The following is a 20,308-nucleotide window of genomic DNA, read 5'->3' on the forward strand; positions in this document are numbered from 1 at the left end:
TGCCCTACTGAATTCATGTAGCTTAGAACTATCAAATTGACTTTACACACTTTGGTACATAGCATTTGGTCCATAGCAGTTTTTAAACAGACCACTTGCTAATCCACAAGCCAATTCTTGAAAAATGGAGCTACCTTTTGTTTTTCTTAGCCTACTTCATAGTCTACCAATTGCTGATCAGAGGAAATGCTTTGGATCCTGAAATAATCACACTATTTTATGAATATATAATAAAAGCTAGGTCTTTAAAACCTTGTTTATCTCTATCTCTTACTGCTAGACCTTGGTGTAAAACTTACACAGTGCTGTACAGCTCTATTTCAAAAAGTGGGTGACAAGTAACTAAAGGAGAACAAAATAACATGTAGTTGTCACCGGTGGCGGAAGTTGTGACCCCAGGATGCAGAAACAGGAGGCGGCGTGCAGGTAATGAAAAGGTTAAATCCTCTTAACTGAATTACAAAGCTTACAAGCACACTAAACAGAATCCAACCGAACAGTGTTTCTTAACTATAGGGCCAGCAACAACAATGGGCCCCAAGCACCCGCTAGAGGGCGTCCAAAAAATATCTGTTTCTCAGTTGTGGTCCGTAAGGGCCGCAGCAGTACTCAGTTATAATACACGTTTCCACCAGTTGTGGTAATAATAACAATATCAACAACTGGAGCTAAAGTCATCGAGAAATTTCTTAAGCGCAAAAATTATGACTAACGTTGTGAAGCTGTATTTTCCTTTGCACTTAAATGTTATTGACCGTTTAAGTAACATATATTGTTAATTATGATTAATTTAGTTACAATTTATTTCAGCATTGCTTCATTGTATGTAAATGTATTTTTCAACAATTGTTTTGAGTGTCTTTTGCAATATATACGATTAGTATTTATTTTTGCAATCAGCCTGACCTAAGCCCTGATTAACACATGCTTTCAAAGATGACTATTTAGTGTTAATATTTGAGCAGGCACCGACCGGATCCCTCTGTAGTGGAAAAGTTGGGTCCCAAGGTCAAAAAGGTTAAGAACCCCTGCAATAGTGTGGGAGGTAGCGCTCAGTGGCAGACAGGGGAAGCACACAGGAAGTGAAAACCAAAAAATAGGAGCGCTGGACAGTAACCAAACACCAAGTAAGGAAGCTAATACTAATACTTTAATGGTATCATGTCAGTATCATGGGCAAAACAGTTTTTTAATTTGGCATATGTTTTTATTTACGTGCTTCTTTATTGCACACATAATTGTGCAATCTTGGGCACTTCCTTAAAAAGAACAGTGGTAGTACACGTTATGGCCAATATTGTCTATATATATTTTTACTGTGCACCAATTTAATAGATGATTGGAACTCCATGGACAGTTGGAGTGGAACTCCATGGACAGTTGGACGTTATTTTTTCCTTTTAGATAATATTCAGCTGTTCTGTCGTATTCCCCAATGAGAGGAGTGGACTGTACATATGGGAAACACACACTATGACCCATATGCACCCATGGGAGACATCCTTACCCAGCACCTCAGGTAATTGGGTAGGCGAGCACTCACAACACCCAGAGGACGTTTCCTTCCCTGATGGGGTGGTAAGGTGACTGAGAGTTTAGGCTCGCTTTCCCTTCCTCATCCTAACACCCAGCACATTCTGCCATCCTTCCAGTTGAGGTGCCAATGAACCTTCTCCTTTCTCATGGCCTTTTCTTGAGGGTATGGGTGTGAAAGTGATGAGCAGCTGACGATCACAGAAACACAGAGAGAGATTGTGAAACCTCCTTGGCTATGATGGCAACTTCCTCCTCTGGGACAGAGACGTATTAACTAATACAGCTTATGGCCCCGCACACTTGGGGACAGTTCATTGAAATAATTGTTGATCTGAAGAGGAGATATTTGATTTAATTAGCACTGGCAGTCAAGCCACAGGAGGGTTTACTCATCTCTTTCCTCTGTGTATTATTATTAAAAGCAGTGTGAGTGATTTTTCTTAGGTCTTGACTAACCTATGTATGTGATCAGTAACCCTTTTTTTCAGGTTTGACAACACTCCTTAACTCATCAGGTCTACGTTACAGTATCCCATTATATTACCTCGTATCTCTATTTATGAATGCCACCCCTTCCCTTACGCTTCCTTCAACGTACCCTGTCCCCCACCCTCCCTGCAAACCCCACTTTCAACAGAAGCTCAGAGTAAGCCCTACTACTCCGATTACTCTCCGACCCGTTTGATTATCCACAAGCTGTGTACCAGCCACTACCTGGACCTGTTCATCACCATCATCATAGGGCTCAACGTCGTCACGATGTCCATGGAGCACTACCAGCAGCCAAAGGTCAGATGTTTACTTTCAACATTGTTAAGGTTTCCAACTTATATTGTGTTGAAGGGAATAGGTTTCGGGCCCAAAGTGAACTAAAATCCGAAACAGAAATGCTAAGGCAACACCACTGGGATAAACCCTCTCCAGCTAAATTGATGTCAGCTTGCGACAGCTCCTCTTCTTTAATTACCCACAATCATGCCTTACTTTGGTTGGCGAGTCACACCAAAGACTATAAAAATGGGACCCATTACCTCCCTGCTTGGCACTCAGCATCAAGGGTTAGAATTTAGGGATGGATCACCAAAAATGATTCCCGGGCGCGGCCACTGCTGCTGCTCACTGCTCCCCTCACCTCCCATGGGGTAGGACAAGGGGATGGGTCAAACACAGAGAGTAATTTCACCACACCTAGTGTGTGTGTGATTATCAGTGGTACTTTAACTTTTTTTTAACTTTCTCAACTATTTACTGTCAAGAAATTTCACCGTGACCCCCTTATATTTAAGTACTATTGAGAAAAAATTGTTTTGAATTAATTTATCCGTACAACGCACTATGTGAGTTACATTCTTTATCAAGTGGGGGGTTGGGGGTGTACACTATCTGCTTTAGCTGCCAGACGGCAGTAGAGTGTTGAATATCTTGAAATGTGTTTTGTGGCAATTCCAACCGCAGCGACAGTTCAATCAAAGTTTTACTTACCGTATTTTTCGGAATTATAAATCGCTCCGGAGTATAAGTCGCACCGGCCAAAAATGCATAATAAAGAAGGAAAAAAACATATATACGTCGCACTCGAGTATAAGTCGCATTTTTGGGGGAAATGTATTTGATAAAACCCAACTCCAAGAATAGACATTTGAAAGGCAATTTAAAATAAATGAAGAATAGTGAACAACAGGCTGAATAAGTGTACGTTATATGATGCATAAATAACCAACTGAGAATGTGCCTGGTATGTTATTGTAACATATTATGGTAAGAGTCATTCAAATAACTATAACATATAGAACATGCTATACGTTTACCAAACAATCTGTCACTCCTAATCGCTAAATCCGCTGAAATCTTCTTCCTCGTTGTTGCTCCTGGTATGCGCCGCTAGCGTCCTTTCTTTCTGCTGCTCGATCGCTGTTCTCTGCTGCATATTTCACTACGTCCAGCTTGTAATCTGCAGTATATGATTTCCTTTTCGGTGCCATTTTTGTTCAGCCCTTCTCAGTTTTTATAAGTTACCGCCAATGTTGATATGATCCATTTTAATAGCTACGGCAGTAGCATATAGCATATAGCAGTTAGCATCCCATGACCCACAATGCACTTCTGCCATGACCCTCCCCCGCCAAATTCTTATTGGTTGACGTGTGTGTGACGATTGTTGACATTTGCTTTGTCTCTTCCGTGAATTAGATAAATGATATTATTTTATATTTTACGGTAATGTGTTAATAATTTCACACATAAGTCGCTCCGGAGTATATGTTGCTGGCACGGCCAAACTATGAAAAAAACTTTGACTTATAATCCGAAAAATACGGTATATAGACCTTAATCACAAATGCCTCAAAGGGCTGCACAATCTACAACGACATGCTGGGCTTTAAATCGGGGCAAAAAAAACTAAACTCAACCCAATGGGACAGCGAGAAACTTGGAAGAGACCCCAGATAATAATATGAGAGTCCAGTACATAGGGAGGTCAGCAGTTGCTATGTAGAGTGGCGCTTGCCATCATTTTTAGCAAACTGCATTCCCCCACTCCACTTACGGGAGATCCACCCAGAAATGGGGCCATATGAATCCCAACTGTTTATGTCGCCAACTTGTTTTTATTTTCATTCCTGTCACAAAATTCTCCATCTCTCCGCCTCCGTTAGCTCTTGACACATGTGTTTCTGTGTGCTTACTACTTCTACATGGTAGATTAGATTGAACACAAGTGCCACCTAGCTGCAGGCTTGTTCATGTTATGACAGGAATACTAGGGTGTAGACAAAAAAATATTGAAAATCTTTCCCTGCTGCTCGCAACCCCCTGACACTTCAACCCGACCCCTTAGGTGTTGTCACTGACTAGGGATGGGTATTGTTTACATTTTCAGCGATACTAGTACCAAACCGGTACTCAAACAACAACTAACCAATACTTTAAAAAATGCAAACATTTAAATTTGTATGGAATTTTGTGACATTCAAGTTGAACAGACTAGTAATTTGAATGTTGCAAAATGCCAGCAATAAAGCGGTGGTATGTACCGGTATCAAAGGACAACTTGGAGTACCCCCGTCAAGGCAGTTCTTTTTCTGGCACTATTACATGGGCTGGTCTGAGAAATACACCACATCTTCCATGATCCTTTTAGAGGAGAACGTCCTGCAAAGTTTAAATCGGAAGTATGGATACATTTGGGTTTTACGATGAACACAGAAGCGATAGAGAAGAAAATATGACGTTGGAGTCTCTCGTCGGTCAGAGGAATGAGCAGACAAGCAGTTATTCCCTTTTTGCGTAAATCTGCATGTGGGAGCACACACATGAAAATAAAAACACTGCACCCCGCGACGTCTACGAATACGAGTGATATGAGAAGCCATTTGATGAACCGTAGCCCGGAAAATATCCTTGCTGTGAAACAAAGAAGCCAGTGAGGCCAAACAAGTATGTGAGGCCAAATATAATTAGCATTGTCTAACTCACAAGATTCTCAAACTGTAGTATGTGTACCACTAGTGGTACACAGGCTCTACCTAGTGGTACGCCAAAGAACCACTTAATTATGTCCAATTAATTTGATTTGATTTATTGTTTAAGTACAGTGTTTTTATTTCCAATATTCAAACACACTAAATCGGACATGTTTTTACACTTGTTAAACTGTTTTTTTTACATTGTCAGTTTAAAGACACTCAACTAAAGTTATTTGAAACTCTTTATGTTCCTGCACTTTTCCTGGCATTTAAAAATACTTTTTTATAGTAATAAATATGATAAGAACATTTGAACATTATGTTTGTGTCTAATTATTGTAAGTGTGTTTATGCTTAACATTCCAGCCACTTTAATTTTACACATTACGGCATTTTTACCGAGTCTTTTTTTTTTTTTGGACAACACCACAATAATATCGTACATTATTAACACCAGGACTGTATCATACTGTGAAACTTTGATAACGTTACATCCCTAATGATAACTTTATAAGAAATACAATCTACACGAAATTGTCATAATTATTGCAGCGATACATACAGTAGGAAGGGGATTCATATGGCCCTATTCATCGCGGTTTACCTGACAAATGGAACGTGACGAATTCGGCAAGCTGAACTATCCGCTTTAGCAACCAGATGGCAGTAGATTGTTGAATAACTTAAAATGTGTTTTGTGACAGTTCTTACTTTGACCACAACATCAGTTGGCGCTTTCCATCATTTTCAGCAGACTGCATTGCGAGAAATCTACCCAGGAATCTGGCCATATGAATACATTCCCCACTATAACATAGACCAATTGCAAAGTGTCCAACTTACTTGAGATGTAATGTTTGATGCTAATAATTCAGAGTTTTCATCAAAGCAACCTCATTTAACTTAATTGTCATTGGTGTGTTGTTGTTTTGGCTACTCGCTAGCCTAACGCAGCGGCACTAACTGTGTATTGAGGGATGCTGTTTTGGCATTAAAATTCAATTTAAAATGAGGTTTAGAATCAATTTACTATTTAAATGCTTTGAGTACCCTGAAGGTATAAAAGCGCTATACAAATACATTATCCATTTTTCTGTGCTTCTGCAGGGACGCTACATTACTTACAAAACATTCCTTGTACAATATTGTTGCCAAGCTGTTGGCTAAGTTTGAATTCAAATGAAGCACTGATAGCTTCTTCTTTTTCCGGTCTGATTACTACCACTTAAGTTATGCAACCATGTTTCGGTGCCCATCCATATTACTGACAAGGCTGGAATGACTGACACGTACCTGTCACTGCAAACATAGTCTGGCACAAAACAGGACATTTTTCTGGTAATATTGTTGACTAAATGTCTTGCAGCTTTAGAGACTAAGTATTGTAGTTATTGGTTTCTGAAATGAGCAGTTAAATTAAATTTGTATTTAATCAGTAATGAAACGTTATAATTCTAATGTATAGGCTATTAGGAGCTCGAAAATGTATATGTTTATATTGTGTCTGCCATATTGAGCTCATGCATTATAAAAAAAAAAAAACAGCAGAGCATGTGATGCATTTCAAAGCATATCATATATGTTGGAACTAACTGTGTTCAAACATGGGCAATGTTAATCATAATACATCTATTTTTAGCAATATCATATCAAAACATCAAATAAACATAAACATGGTATTACTTACACTCTCTTTTAGGGGAGCAGTGTTGTTGATCATCCTTTTTTGCCAGTGCATCGAAGTCTAGTATCAGTTTTGTTGTGCTCGATTCTGTTTTAATATTTGTCGGGACAGATTAAAGGGACCAATGAGCCACAGTTTGCCCACCACTGATATAGTGTATACCTCTTCCGAGAAACAAAGCCCCTCCAGTTGAGACTTCTCAACCAGAATAAGAAGGCCCTCAGGTACAGTCAATATTCATGCATGTATGCATTACATGGACAAGGCAAGGAAAGGCAAGTTTATTTATAGAGAACAACTCACACACAAGGCAATTCAAAGTGTTTTACAGAACATTAGAGAAAGGCAACAATAACAATATTAAATAATCATAGAGATAATCATAACTCAAATTAGAATCAGAAAATACAATTATAATTAAAAACATTCATAGTGTAGATTGTCATATGCACAATTAAAGGTGTTTTCAGCCTGGATTTTAACATTGCCAAAGTCTTCTGGGAGTCTATTCCAGATTTCATGAGCATGCAACTGAAATGCAGTCTCACCATGTTTGGTCCTGACTCATAGGCAGCAGCAGGAGACCACTTCCTGAGGTTCTCAGAGCTCAAGATGCTTCATATGGCGCTAACATGTCAGATATGTACTTCGGCACAAGATCATGAAAAGACTTGTGCACAAGGAGTGTTTAGAGTCTATTTTTTGAGCAACAGGCAGCCAGAGCAGTGACCTAAGCACTGGACTAATATGGTCATAGTTCCTGGTTCTAGTCAGAACTCGAGCAGCAGCATTCTGGATATACTGCAGCTGCTTTACAGCTCGTTCAGAGAGCCCAGTAAGAAGGACATTGCAGTAGTCCAACCTGCTGGAGACAAAGTCATGGATTAGTCTTTCTTTGTCTGCTTTGGGTATTGTTTCCCTAATGTTGGCAATGTTTTTAGGTGGTAAAAAGCTGCTGATGTTATTGAATTAATGTGGCTGTTAAAGTTCAAGTCTCAGCCCATTATTACCCCTAGATTTCTAACCTTATCATTAGGTTTCAGGGAGAGAGTCTCAAGGTGACTAATAATAGTTTCTCTTTTCTATCCTTTTTTTTCTCTTTATTTGAAGGGACAATGTACAGAGACATTAAGCTCAAAGACAGATATGTTCTGCACCAGATTATAGCTAAATAGCTCATTTCCATCTGCAGTCCGTAGCTACCTAAATTAAAGAGATAGAAAATCATGCAATACAATTATAACATTAAAATTATACTATAGCATGTAATCAAATTTAAAAAAGTCATAATATTCCCTTTCAATGACACATAATTATACAATACAACCACACCTCATTTACATCATAACACAGACATTGCTTCTGCAGGCCAAAGACAATGATTTCATTTTTGTCTGAGTCTAGCAACTGAAGAAAATGTTTTGTATCCACACACAATGCTGTCTCAGTTAGTTACTGTAAGTTTGTATGAAAATGTAAAATTCATGCATTAGTACCACAAAAGAAATGAGGTCTGGAGTCTCCAAATTGTTGTTTTGTCAGTCTAAAAAAATAGTAATTAATTATTCATATAATTTTAGACATCTTACACATTTGCTTTATCGCCTTTAACACAAACGCTAAGATGTCAGTGTTTTTTTTAGATAACTTAACTGTACATCCTTAATATACTTAAAGCCGCTTGCTGCATTTTTTACTGGATGCGGGGAAACTACCCCCGCAGCAGATATTTTATTTATGGCTCCGAGTTCTTGAGCATGTGTGTTCTTTTCTCAATCATTAGGAGCTGGATGAAGCATTGAAGATCTGTAACTACATCTTTACTCTCATCTTCGTTCTGGAGTCAGTCTTCAAGCTGGTGGCCTTTGGTTTTCGGCGCTTCTTTAAGGACAAGTTAGTATTTCAGCTGATACACCCATGCATTTTGTGACGTGATTTTGGAGGTCCACTTTTGTTTTGAAGGGTTTTGACACCACACGTCCAATGTGCTCTTTTTCATGAGCTCACCATTGCATGGTTTTCAGTAAAGTCTGTATGAATATAAAGGGCCTCATTAAACACCTATAAAACTAGCTGCCTGGGATGATTTCAGAACTTTGAAATCTCTGGCTTCCAATGAAAACCGCATCGTTATAATAAGCGCACACGTGCTACCACGCATCCCATTAACATGAGTGCAAACAGTCTCACACAGACCTCGCTGGAGGCATCGGGTTTTTGGAGCAGATCTACTCACAGAGAGGTCATGCGCATTCTTTGCCAGAGTAGACCGCTTTCCTGTGTGCATTTGGCGGCGGCCGACTCTGACATAACACACTCACACACAGGATCTGGACAAACCTGATGAGCACAACCACCCACCGTTATCGTCACAAACGTTTTACACAATCATCTTGTTCCACACATTCTGTACTTGAACAAGTCAAAGGAAAAAGCTCCAAGATGTGAAGCAGTCTGGTGTGCTTGCACCATCGCACCCTATTAAACAAAAACTATGCAATAATGTGTGTTTATTTGGCCTCATTACTCTGCATTCAAATATTTCTCTTGACCGAAGCTCTGGTGTAATTAATATAAAAGTTGCACAAAAAATGTCTTGTAAGATGAAAATAACCTCAAGATTTCGAAACACTTACTATACCCCCCCAAAAAATATAAATTAGTCACAACAAGAGAGTTTTGTTTATCTTTGTTTTGCAGGTAATTAGCTCAGCCAAAAAGTAGACCAAGATGATTAAAAACGATTAATATCCTCAGCAAATACGCTGTCTACTACTTTTAAACCTCCCCTAGCATCACACAAAAAGTATCTGTTCCATTTTGCACTGGATGAAAATGAACTTTTCTAATACAGTCATTTTGAACATAATCCACTCCTCCTATCGTATGTGTTCGAATTTAAAGTAACATTTTTCATAAAAAAGAAAACAAATTAAGTTAGTCTGTTCCAGGGTCAAACTATTGTATTTGTTTATTTGAAGGACAATGTGCAGTTACATTAAGAAGATGGCTGCACCAGATTTAGCACCATGCTAATTTCCATCCTTTTATGGTGCATCTAACATCCACAATTAAAATGACACAGGATTGAAAATACACAACAATATTAAAATTACATAATGATAAACAATTTAAAATACAAGTACAATACATAGAGGGTGTGTGAATTACAAATCAGTGGGCGGTCAAGTTACAGTATTTTAGCAGCTTCATTTAAAGTGCAGAAGTATATAAAGTGCAGCAGTTTTTATCAAAATGCACATACAGTGCAGTAGCCATCAGATGGTACCCATAAGGGTATTATTTAGGGGTGTGGGAAAAAGTCGATTCGAATTCGAATCGCGATTCTCACGTTGTGCGATTCAGAATAGATTCTCATTTTTAAAAAATCGATTTATTTGTATTTTTATTATTTATTAAAAATAGTTTTTTTTTTGTTTTGTTTGTTTTTTAATTAATCAATCCAACAAAACAATACACAGCAATACCATAACAATGCAATCCAATTCCAAAACCAAATCCGACCCAGCAACAGTCAGAACTGCAATAAACAGAGCAATTGAGAGGAGACACAAACACGACACAGAACAAACCAAAAGTAGTGAAACAAAAATGAATACTATCAACAACAGTATCAATATTAGTTACAATTTCAACATAGCAGTGATTAAAAATCCCTCATTGACATTATCATTAGACATTTAGTTTATGAGATGCGATGCAAGTGTAAGCCACTGTGACACTATTGTTAATTTTTTGTAATCTTTTTTTTTTATTAATGTTTGTAATGATAATATCAATGAGGGATTTTTAATCACTGCAATGTTGAAATGAAATTGTTACTAATATTGATACTGTTGTTGATAATATTCATTTTTGTCTCACTACTTTATAGATTGTTCCGTGTCATGTTTGTGTCTCCTCAATTCCTCTCAATTGCTCTGTTTATTGCTATTCTGAATGTTGCTGGGTCGGGTTTGGTTTTGAAATTGTATTGCATTATTATGGTATTGTTGTGTATTGTTTTCATAAAAAAAATAAAAATAAAAAAAATAGTTTTTGAATCAAGAATTGTGTTGAATTGAAAAAAAATAATCGATTTTGAATCGAATCGTGACCCCAAGAATCGATTTTGAATTGAATCGTGGGACACCCAAAGATTCACAGCCCTAGTATTATTCAATAGCCATATGCCCCATTGGTACTGCATACATAAAAAAGTTTGTGAATTGCCATCAAGAAACCTTTAATAACTAAGACGATGTTTGAAGTGGCATTTTACCATTCTTGATTGTCATGCAATTGTAAAAGTAACATAACTATGAGACGGAAACAAGCTTCTTTTTTCTATTATTGTCATGTATTCATTATTTTTATTATCAAATCAGCCATTTTGTACCGAGCAGCCAGGGCAGAGATACAGTGTTACAGTGGTACAGTGTTCTCTCGATTATCACACAGGTTATGTTTCATATACCCCACCCCCAGTACATTTTACCACTTTGCTATCTCAAAAAAAATCCAAACAAAAAGCTAAGGCATTCTTTAAATGTGCCAAAAGATGATGTATTTTAATAGGGAGAAGTCTTGCATGGTATGCTGATATCACATGGTATATGTGTGTGGATCTCAAAAGTGCATTTTACACTTCAGGTTCTCATGCAGATGTCCAGTGGTACCTCAACTTACAAGCACCTCAACCGCCGCCGGTTTTAGTAATATTTTTTTATTGCCGTTTGACCAATAAAGGTTGATATACACGTCGTTGTTGTTGTTCCTGCTTGGTTTACACAACAAACAAACATATGTTTTGATTAGACAGTTGACGTGTGCGACACTATCCTGCCCTCCAACCACCGAAACTGAGAAATGCAGTGTGAAGGATAAGAATCGGACAACAGAATCCGAGAAGCAAACCACTATAAATATGTTCCACTGGTTGGCAGCCAATCTGAAGAGTCAGCCGCGCCGCAGCGTCAGTCAACATCACACAAATTGCAGCCTGCGTCCACGTCATGCATCCACAAACGTCAAAATGCCGAACATGTATCCATAAAAATATTGAGAAGCTGCAGATGCTGTGTTTGCCCTGTTTTAGTTTGTTCTGTCAAGTCCTCACTCAACAAACTAACCCTTATCTCTCTGGTCCGTCACTCAGAGATATCGGTTTGCAACATAAGCAATTTCCTAGTTCCTATTGTTACACAACGGAAAAGTATGCACCTACAAATGTCTGCTCCCCAAAGTAAATGCTGAACAATATTATTACATTGTTTTACAAACTACTGCAGTTGTTTGTAGTACATGCTAATGTATTTAATTTTGAACAAGATTTCCTAACTTAAAAGTTGGTTGGTTGGTAGAAGTATATTTCGAACATGTATACAGTTTCAATATGATACGTCACACATTTCCGGGTCTAAGTTCGCTGTCAAAGTGTACCAACTTCTCAGTTTCTCAGTTTATGTCCACATCACATCATTTTACTATCCAGGTGAGAGGCATGATGTTTAATGTAGAATAAACTTTCACATGCGATAAAGCAGCTAGCCAGCTCATAATGTCAATACAGCAGCATAAAGAAGTTACCTCTATGTGACAATGTGGCATTAAAAAAAGTTCCCTAACGTTAGCGCTTATAACAACAATATCGCTAATACTTGGTTAATATTCAGGTCATGAAATGTAAATTAAGTATTGTTGGCGCTTTTTTGGATGGTTATTTATTGGGTTTGGTGGTCAGAATGTTACATCCTTGTAACTGTTTTGGACTTACAGTATGTTTGCTTTTTCTCTGTGTGGTATTTTAGTTCCTGTCCTCTGCCCTTATTTAGTAGTGGTCACTTCCTTCCACACCTACTGCCTGATAGGAAACCGGGCCACATCTGTACATGATTTCCAATCAATCTCCTCTTTCAGACAGGATCAGATCATTGCTTCACGTACATTTGTTGTTCCCGGTACAAAAGACGTTCCGTGTCTTGTGCATTTACCTTTGCACTCGCCTTCATTTGTTTTCCCCCACTCCTTTTGTGAGTGAGTGTTCTGTTATTTTCTCCTTTCCATGTATTTTAAATAATATTACAAGACCCAAAACCAGTGAATTTGGCACGTTGTGTAAATCGTAAATAAAAACGGAATACAATGATTTGCAAATCCTTTTCAACTTATATTCAATTGAATAGACTGCAAAGACAAGATATTTAATGTTCAAACTGAGAAACTGAATTTTTTTTTTGGAAATAATCATTGACTTAGAACTTAATGGCAGCAACACATTGCAAAAATGTTGGCACAGGGGCATTTTTACCACTGTGTTACATGGCCTTTCCTTTTAACAACACTCCGTAAACGTTTGGGAACTGAGGAGACCAATTTTTGAAGCTCTTCAGGTGGAGTTATTTCCCATTCTTGCTTGATGTACAGCTTAAGTTGTTTAACAGGCCGGGGTCTCTGTTGTTGTATTTTACTTTTCATAATATGCCACACATTTTCGATGGGAGACAGGTCTGGACTACAGGCAGGCCAGTCTAGTACCATTGTAACACGTGCAGAATGTGGCTTGGCGTTGTCTTGCTGAAATAAGCAGGGGCTTCCATGAAAAAGACGTTGCTTGGATGGCAATATATGTTGCTCCAAAACCTGTCTTCACAGATGTGTAAGTTACCCATGCCTTGGGCACTAATACACCCCCATACCATCACAAATGCTGGCATTTGAACTTTGCGCCTATAACAGTCCGGATGGTTATTTTTCTCTTTGGTCCACAGTTTCCAAAAACAATTTGAAATGTGGACTCGTCAGACCACAGAACACTTTTCCACTTTGCATCAGTCCATCTTAGATTAGCTCAGGCCCAGTGAAGCCGGCGGCGTTTCTGGGTGTTGTTGATAAATGACTTTCGTGTAGTGTTTGGATTGGACTAAAGGGGAGGTGACGGCAAACAGATACCAGAGGGCAGTAATTTTGCCTGCAGCACTGGAGCGTACAGACGGATGAGAGGCGTTGGCAGGAGTCTGAGCCGTAACATTTCGCTTTGCATAGTAGAGTTTTAGCTTGCACTTACAGATGTAGCGACAAACTGTAGTTACTGACAGTGGTTTTCTGAAGTGTTCCTGAGCCCATGTGGTGATATCCTTTACACACTCATAATAATAATAATACATTTTATTTTATAGCGCCTTTCAGGAAACTCAAGGTCGCTTTACAACAATAAAAAATACAATAAAACCAAGGCATATAAATAAACAACACAATAGAATAATCAATCAATCAATCAATCAAAGTTTACTTATATAGCCCTGAATCACAAGTGTCTCAAGGGCTGATAAAAATAGTGCAAGGGTATTATGTGAGTTAGATGGAGTAGGCAGACCGCGGAACAGGTGTATTTTGAGTTTAGATTTGAAGGTGGCAGAGAGTCGCAGTTATGGAAGTCAGGTGTTAGATTGTTCCAGAGCTGGGGAGCAGAGCGACTGAAGGTTCTGCCCCCCATAGTGATGAGGCGGGCGGGGGGCACAGATAGGTGGATGGAGGATGGTGACGTGCAGGAGATCAGACAGGTATGGAGGGGTGAGGTTGTGGATGGCCATGAAGGTGTACAGAAGGAGTTTGTAATTGATCCGGTACTGATGTCGCTTTTTGATGCAGTACCGCCTGAGGGATCGAAGGTCACAGGCCTCGCCACTTGCGTGCAGTGATTTCTCCAGATTCTCTGAACCTTTTGATGACATTACGGACCGTATATGGTGAAATCCCTAAATTCCTTGCAATAGCTCTTTGAGAAATGTCGTTCTTAAACTGTTCGACAATTTGCTCACCCATTTGTTCACAATGTGGTGACCATCCTTGTTTGGGAATGACTGAGCATTTCATGGAAGCTGCTTTTATACCCAATCATGACACCCACCTGTTCCCAATTAGCCTGTTCACCTGTGGGATGTTCCAAATAAGTGTTTGATGAGCCTTCCTCAACTGTCTCAGTCGTTTTTGCCACGTGTGCCAGATTTTTTGAAACATGCTGCAGGCATCAAATTCCAAATGAGTTAATATTTTTTAAAAATACTAGGTTTCTCTGTTTGAACATTAAGTATCTTGTCTTTGCAGTCCATTCAATTGAATACAAGTTGAAAAGGATTTGCAAATCATTGTATTCCGTTTTTATTTACGATTTGCACAACGTGCCAACTACACTGGTTTTGTATTTTGTATTTTACTCACCATCTGCTTCTCGTCTCTGCATCCTTGGGGTCACGCCGCTAAGCTGTGTTCCAGCTCTTGACACGGAATAGCGCAATGATTGTTAGCTGACTTTTATTTATGTTTATTTAAGTGTTAGAATGCATTAAAAAAGACATGTGTTCTCATAAAGATTGTGAATTATTGGCAAAATTGCTCTCAAAAGTGCAGTTCCCCTTTAAGTCAGTTATGATTCACCTAATGAGATGAATAATATCTTATTTTCAAAAAGTTCAACGCATTTTATCATAATTCTTCTTCCTTGTACTTTATTAACACTTGTAGTTGGAACATCCTCTGAAACTGGATCATGTTAGTACATTGTTTGACTTCTTTGCTTAATCATTTTTCGAATGGTTGGTCTGAAGTGAATTATGATATTGATGTTTGCTGTATGTGACATTTTTTTTAGCATACTTCTCAAGTATAATAAGTGTTGTACGTGCATGCAAATGTTTTAAGTTAGATTATTGTCTTAGGTTATATTTCTCCTCTTATGCTGAGAAGAACTGGTGTACATTCTTGGGTAGCAGGTTATAGTTTGCTTTGTGCATAATTGTAGTTGTTTACACATGTTCCTAAACATCTCTGACGACGTGTTGACCCAGTTCAAGTTAGTTTTTTTCTTTTAAAAGGCATGTTACATGTTAAAATTGTGATGTTTTAAGAGGACCAAACATGCAATAAATTGATTTTAATTCATTTTAATGGGCGGGGCTGATTTAAAGGGGAACTGCACTTTTTTTAGGACGTTTCCAGTTGATTTTGATTTAGCACTCAATTTATGTCAAACAAGCTTGGCTCCAAGTTCCTTATTTATAGTATCAAAATCATTTTCACCTCAGTTTCCCGGCTTCTGTCTGCTCCAACGTCTCACTCTTCCTTTGTGCTTGCTTCTAAAACCAGCAGTGTATTTAGTTTCAAAAGTATAAGGTTGTGAATCTTCATTTGTCAAAAAACCGTTGTTTTCGTTGTTTTTTAACACGTCTGCCATGGTTAGAATACACAGTCGGGTTTGATTCTAAAAGTAGGAACACACATTTGTTGCCAGAAGTCGGACGTGCGCTGCTATGGAAACAGAAATCAATGCGCGGAAAAAAATCAGTCCCGGAAATGATTAAAATGATCAAGATACGGTAACCATAAGGCCTTTAGAAGCATTACAAATAAACTGAGTCAATTTAAGATCTTGAATAGATTGTATTTCACATCTTCTCAGCTGTTTAAAATTGGTGTAGTAGAAAGCAAATCATGTATGAAGTGTCGGGCAGCTGAGGGAACTCTTGTTCATTTATTGTGGGAATGTCAGAGAATAAAAGAGTTATGGTTGAAAACAACTAAAGAAACAATCACATTCCTAAATATAAACATCCCAATGACAATGCAAACTTGTATTCTTGGTGAACTGCATCAATTTAGTAATGTCTCATCAATGAGTAAAAATGAATTTCTTTCAATATGCATCATAACAAAAAAGGGTAATACTAAAAAAAATTATAAATGTTGATAGTCCAACTCATATTGACTGATATACGCAAGCTATGGAGATCATATCAGTAGAAAAAACTGCATTTAGTTTAGATAATAATATATAATATATATATACATACATATATTGGAATATGGGATCTATTATTTAAATGTGTTTTACCTATTAAATCAACCTTTGTGTAAAATATCGGGCACAATGTGTTGTCAAGCTTATGAGATGTGATGCAAGTGTAAGCCGCTGTGACACAGTTGTTCATTTTTTTTAATTTTTATTTTTTATAAATGGCTGTAATGATAATGTCAATGAGGGATTTCTAATCACTGGTATGTTAGAATTGTTATTAATATTAATACTGTTGTTGATATTATTCATTTTTGTTTGTTTGACTGCTTTTGGATTGTTTTGTGTCATGTTTGTGTGTCCTCTCAATTGCTATGTTGATTGCTCTTCTGAATGTTGCTATGTCGGGTTTGGTTTTGGAATTGGAATTGCATTGTTATGGTATTATTGTGTGTTATTTTGTTGAAATGATTAATAAAATAAAAATAAAAAATACGGTAAATATTGCACATCTTACATATTGTTATGAATGTGTCTGTTATTACATTATATATAGACTTGAAGTGTGTATATAAAATGTTTTATGGAGGGTTTTGAAGTCTTTTTAGAAGGCTTTGAAGGTTACAATGGTGACTCCCATTAGCCACATCTTCCAAGCATTTTTTTATCACCTTTAAAATCGTAAAAAAAAAGACGTGTGTTCTTGTGTCTTATAAACGATATGCACAATTTCCAAAAAGTTAGTTAGTTACGAGTTCTGTCATGGAAAGAAATTTGCTCTCAAAATTGTACCTTTGCTAAGATATTCACAGTTTGTGAGACAATGAGGGGAAGTGATGCATGTTTTTTGTGTCGACATATAGGTGGAATCAGCTGGACCTGGCCATCGTGCTGCTATCCATCATGGGTATCACCCTGGAGGAGATTGAGGTCAATGCTTCACTGCCCATTAACCCGACCATAATCCGCATCATGAGAGTTCTGAGGATTGCGCGAGGTATGAGCTAACAGCCTCCAACCCCGCATCCCCTTCCTGACTCAGTCCCGCACAGTCCAGTGATTTTAAGATGTCTTTGTAACACCTCCGCTGCCCTGGGAGTCTCCCTCTTTGTCATTTTTATATGGCAGGTCTAAGCGCGGTTTGGGCGGGGTGGGAGCTAACAGATGGTACTCACAAAAAAAACAATCATTTGACAACCCGCCCTGAGAGTTTGAAGGGTTTAAGGAAAGAAAATATGGTTGTGTAAAGCCAAGACGCGTAATGGCTGTAGGTGAATCAAGCTGAGAGTATATGAAGATTAATAAATGAGGAAGGAGGACATGGTAATGATAAATACATTGCTACTGTACCTTTAAATTGATTGCTCAAGGGAGGGAAAGAAGGGATTGTGACTTTAGCGGGGAAATGTTTACTCTAGTACCTCCATTTTACAGTGTGAACAGAGTTTCTAACACTAGGAATTAAAAAGCATTGCTTAACTTAGTTTAGGTTTTTTTGTTTTGTTTGTTTGTCTAGTCTAATAGTCCAGGGGAGGCCCTCCTCACACTTTGAAAACTACCGCTATACCATAAATCAGTGTGTTTGAACTAAATGGGACATAATAGTGGGTCGTGGTTGAGTTCAAAATTGCATTAAAATAGTTCATGTAATTGTCTGATAGTCTGTAGTCTTATTTGTGTATTATTGTATTTTTTTATTTTATTGTGTCATTTTTGTCTTTATTAGGATTATACATATTTTTTCCTTTACGCCAGAGTGTAAAATAGACATTATCTAAATCACACAGGATTATCCTCTGTAGATATCGCGAATCATAATCATATGTTATTCCATCCATGGGGTCGTGGGGGTGCTGGAGCCTATCCCAGCTGCACTCGGGGGGGAAGGCGGTGTACACCCTGGAATTTGCCCCCCCTAATCGCAGGGCCAACACACACTAGGGCCAATTTAGTGTTGCCAATCAATCTATCCCCAGGTGCATGTCTTTGGAGGTGGGAGGAAGCCGGAGTACCTGGAGATAACCCATGCAGTCACAGGGAGAACATGCAAACCCCACATAGAAAGACCCCCGAGCCCGGGGACCGAACCCAGGAACCTCATATTGTGAGGCATCGTCATGCCCTAATACATTATTAATATGATTGTATTATTAATAGTGCATCTTCTGGGGTTAAGTTGCCAAATGAGCTTAAAAACTATTGACACCTCTGTTTCCAACTTCAATTGCGGGTCTTTGAACGCACCATAGTTATTTGCAATGGGATTCCAAAGTAAAACTTGCTGCCACAAATAGATGTTCTATATTTTTACCTTTTTTCTATCTACCTTCAATCTATCTGCCTTTCTTATCATTGTTCCAAAATGTTGATGTTGTGTGTGAATCAGGGGCGCCGCCAGGAATTTTGGGCCCCATGAAAAGAATCTTTACAGGGCCCCCTGTATTATAATTTCATCATCATTAGGGGCCTTTCTGGGCCCCCCTCCATCATGGGCCCCTAGAATCCGTCTCCTTTACCCCCCCTTTTCGGCGCCCCTGGTGTGAATACTTAAAGGTGAGCTTTGATAATGTGTGACGTCTGTGCTGACTGAAGTGTTCCGTGCTGGGTTTGCCACTGTACAAGTGGAATGAACCAGTTTGCATTTTTCATAGGCAGTGTGGGTAGTTAAACATTCTTAATTGGATTCAAGGAACCTCATTATTGAGCTTTCACGGCTATATTTATGTTATATTCAAATTCATGACATTTTTATATATATATATATATATATTAGGGTTGTACGGTATACCGGTTTTAGTATAGTACCGCAATACTAATGAATCATATTCGGTACGATACCGCCTCTGAAAAGTACCGGTCCTGCAGCCCCCCGTCGTCACGTCGTGCCATTGCTGGTTTTACGAGCAGACGAGCATGTTCGGCAGCGCAAAATCATAGAGTACTTACAAGCAGACACAGTGTGTTGACAGAAAAGGGAGAACGGACGCATTTTGGCTTAAAAACTGATGATAAAGGTGAAGTTATAACACTGAAACGCCCTCAGGAAGAGGTGCTTTAAGACATGGCTAGCTCGCTAGCGGCTAACGTCCATCCGCTGTCGGCAGTGTTTTAGCTACTTCTAAATCCCTAATCCTGGTCTCCATGGCGACAATTGAAGTACGTTTCTTACAAGTATCATCCCTGCAGGACGAGGAATAGTTACACATGCTTAACTACACACCGTAGTTCACCGGCGTCAAAATGTAAACAAATGCCATTGGTGGATCTACACCTTACATCCACTGTAATGATACCACGTACAAGAGCGTATCGAGTCGATACTACTATTATTACGTCGATATTTTTTGGCATTACAACATCTTTCGTTTTTTTTAAATGTATATTATGTTCATTAACTCAGTCCCTGGACACATGAGGACTTTGAATATGACCAATATACGATTCTGTAACGACTTGGTATCGGATTGATGCCCAAATGTGTGGTATCATCTAAAACTAATGTTAAGCATCCAAACAACAGAAGAATAAGTGATTATTACATTTTGACAGAAGTGTAAACAGAACATGTTGAAAGAGAAATTAAGCAGATATTAACAGTAAATGAACAAGTAGATTAATAATTCATTTTCTACCACTTGTCCTTAATAATTTTGACAAAATAATAGAATGGAAAATTACACAATATGTTACTGCTTATGTCATCAGACTAATTAGGAGCCTTTGTTTGTTTATTTACTAATAAAAGACAAGTTGTCAAGTATGTTTACTATTTTATTTAAGGACAAACTTGCAATAAGAAACCTATGTTTGATGTACCCTAAGATTTTTTGT

At 38.2% G+C, this 20,308-nt stretch overlaps 1 protein-coding gene across 7 annotated transcripts in view; it reads left to right on the plus strand.

Annotated features, from left to right (window-relative positions):
• cacna1g (calcium channel, voltage-dependent, T type, alpha 1G subunit) overlaps positions 1–20,308 on the plus strand; it is a 321,489-nt gene that overhangs the window by 244,667 nt on the left and 56,514 nt on the right. For 6 of the 7 annotated variants that reach the window (XM_062056250.1, XM_062056253.1, XM_062056254.1 and 3 more), the window contains 3 exons: positions 2,174–2,325; positions 8,471–8,580; positions 17,341–17,474. In XM_062056250.1, coding sequence (XP_061912234.1) covers positions 2,174–2,325; positions 8,471–8,580; positions 17,341–17,474 — 396 coding nt within the window. The remainder of the gene's footprint in view (positions 1–2,173; positions 2,326–8,470; positions 8,581–17,340; positions 17,475–20,308) is intronic. The other variant, XM_062056251.1, reaches the window with a different exon arrangement.

The sequence above is a fragment of the Entelurus aequoreus genome, linkage group LG08 (genome assembly GCF_033978785.1).
Source record: "Entelurus aequoreus isolate RoL-2023_Sb linkage group LG08, RoL_Eaeq_v1.1, whole genome shotgun sequence".
Taxonomy (NCBI): domain Eukaryota; kingdom Metazoa; phylum Chordata; class Actinopteri; order Syngnathiformes; family Syngnathidae; genus Entelurus; species Entelurus aequoreus.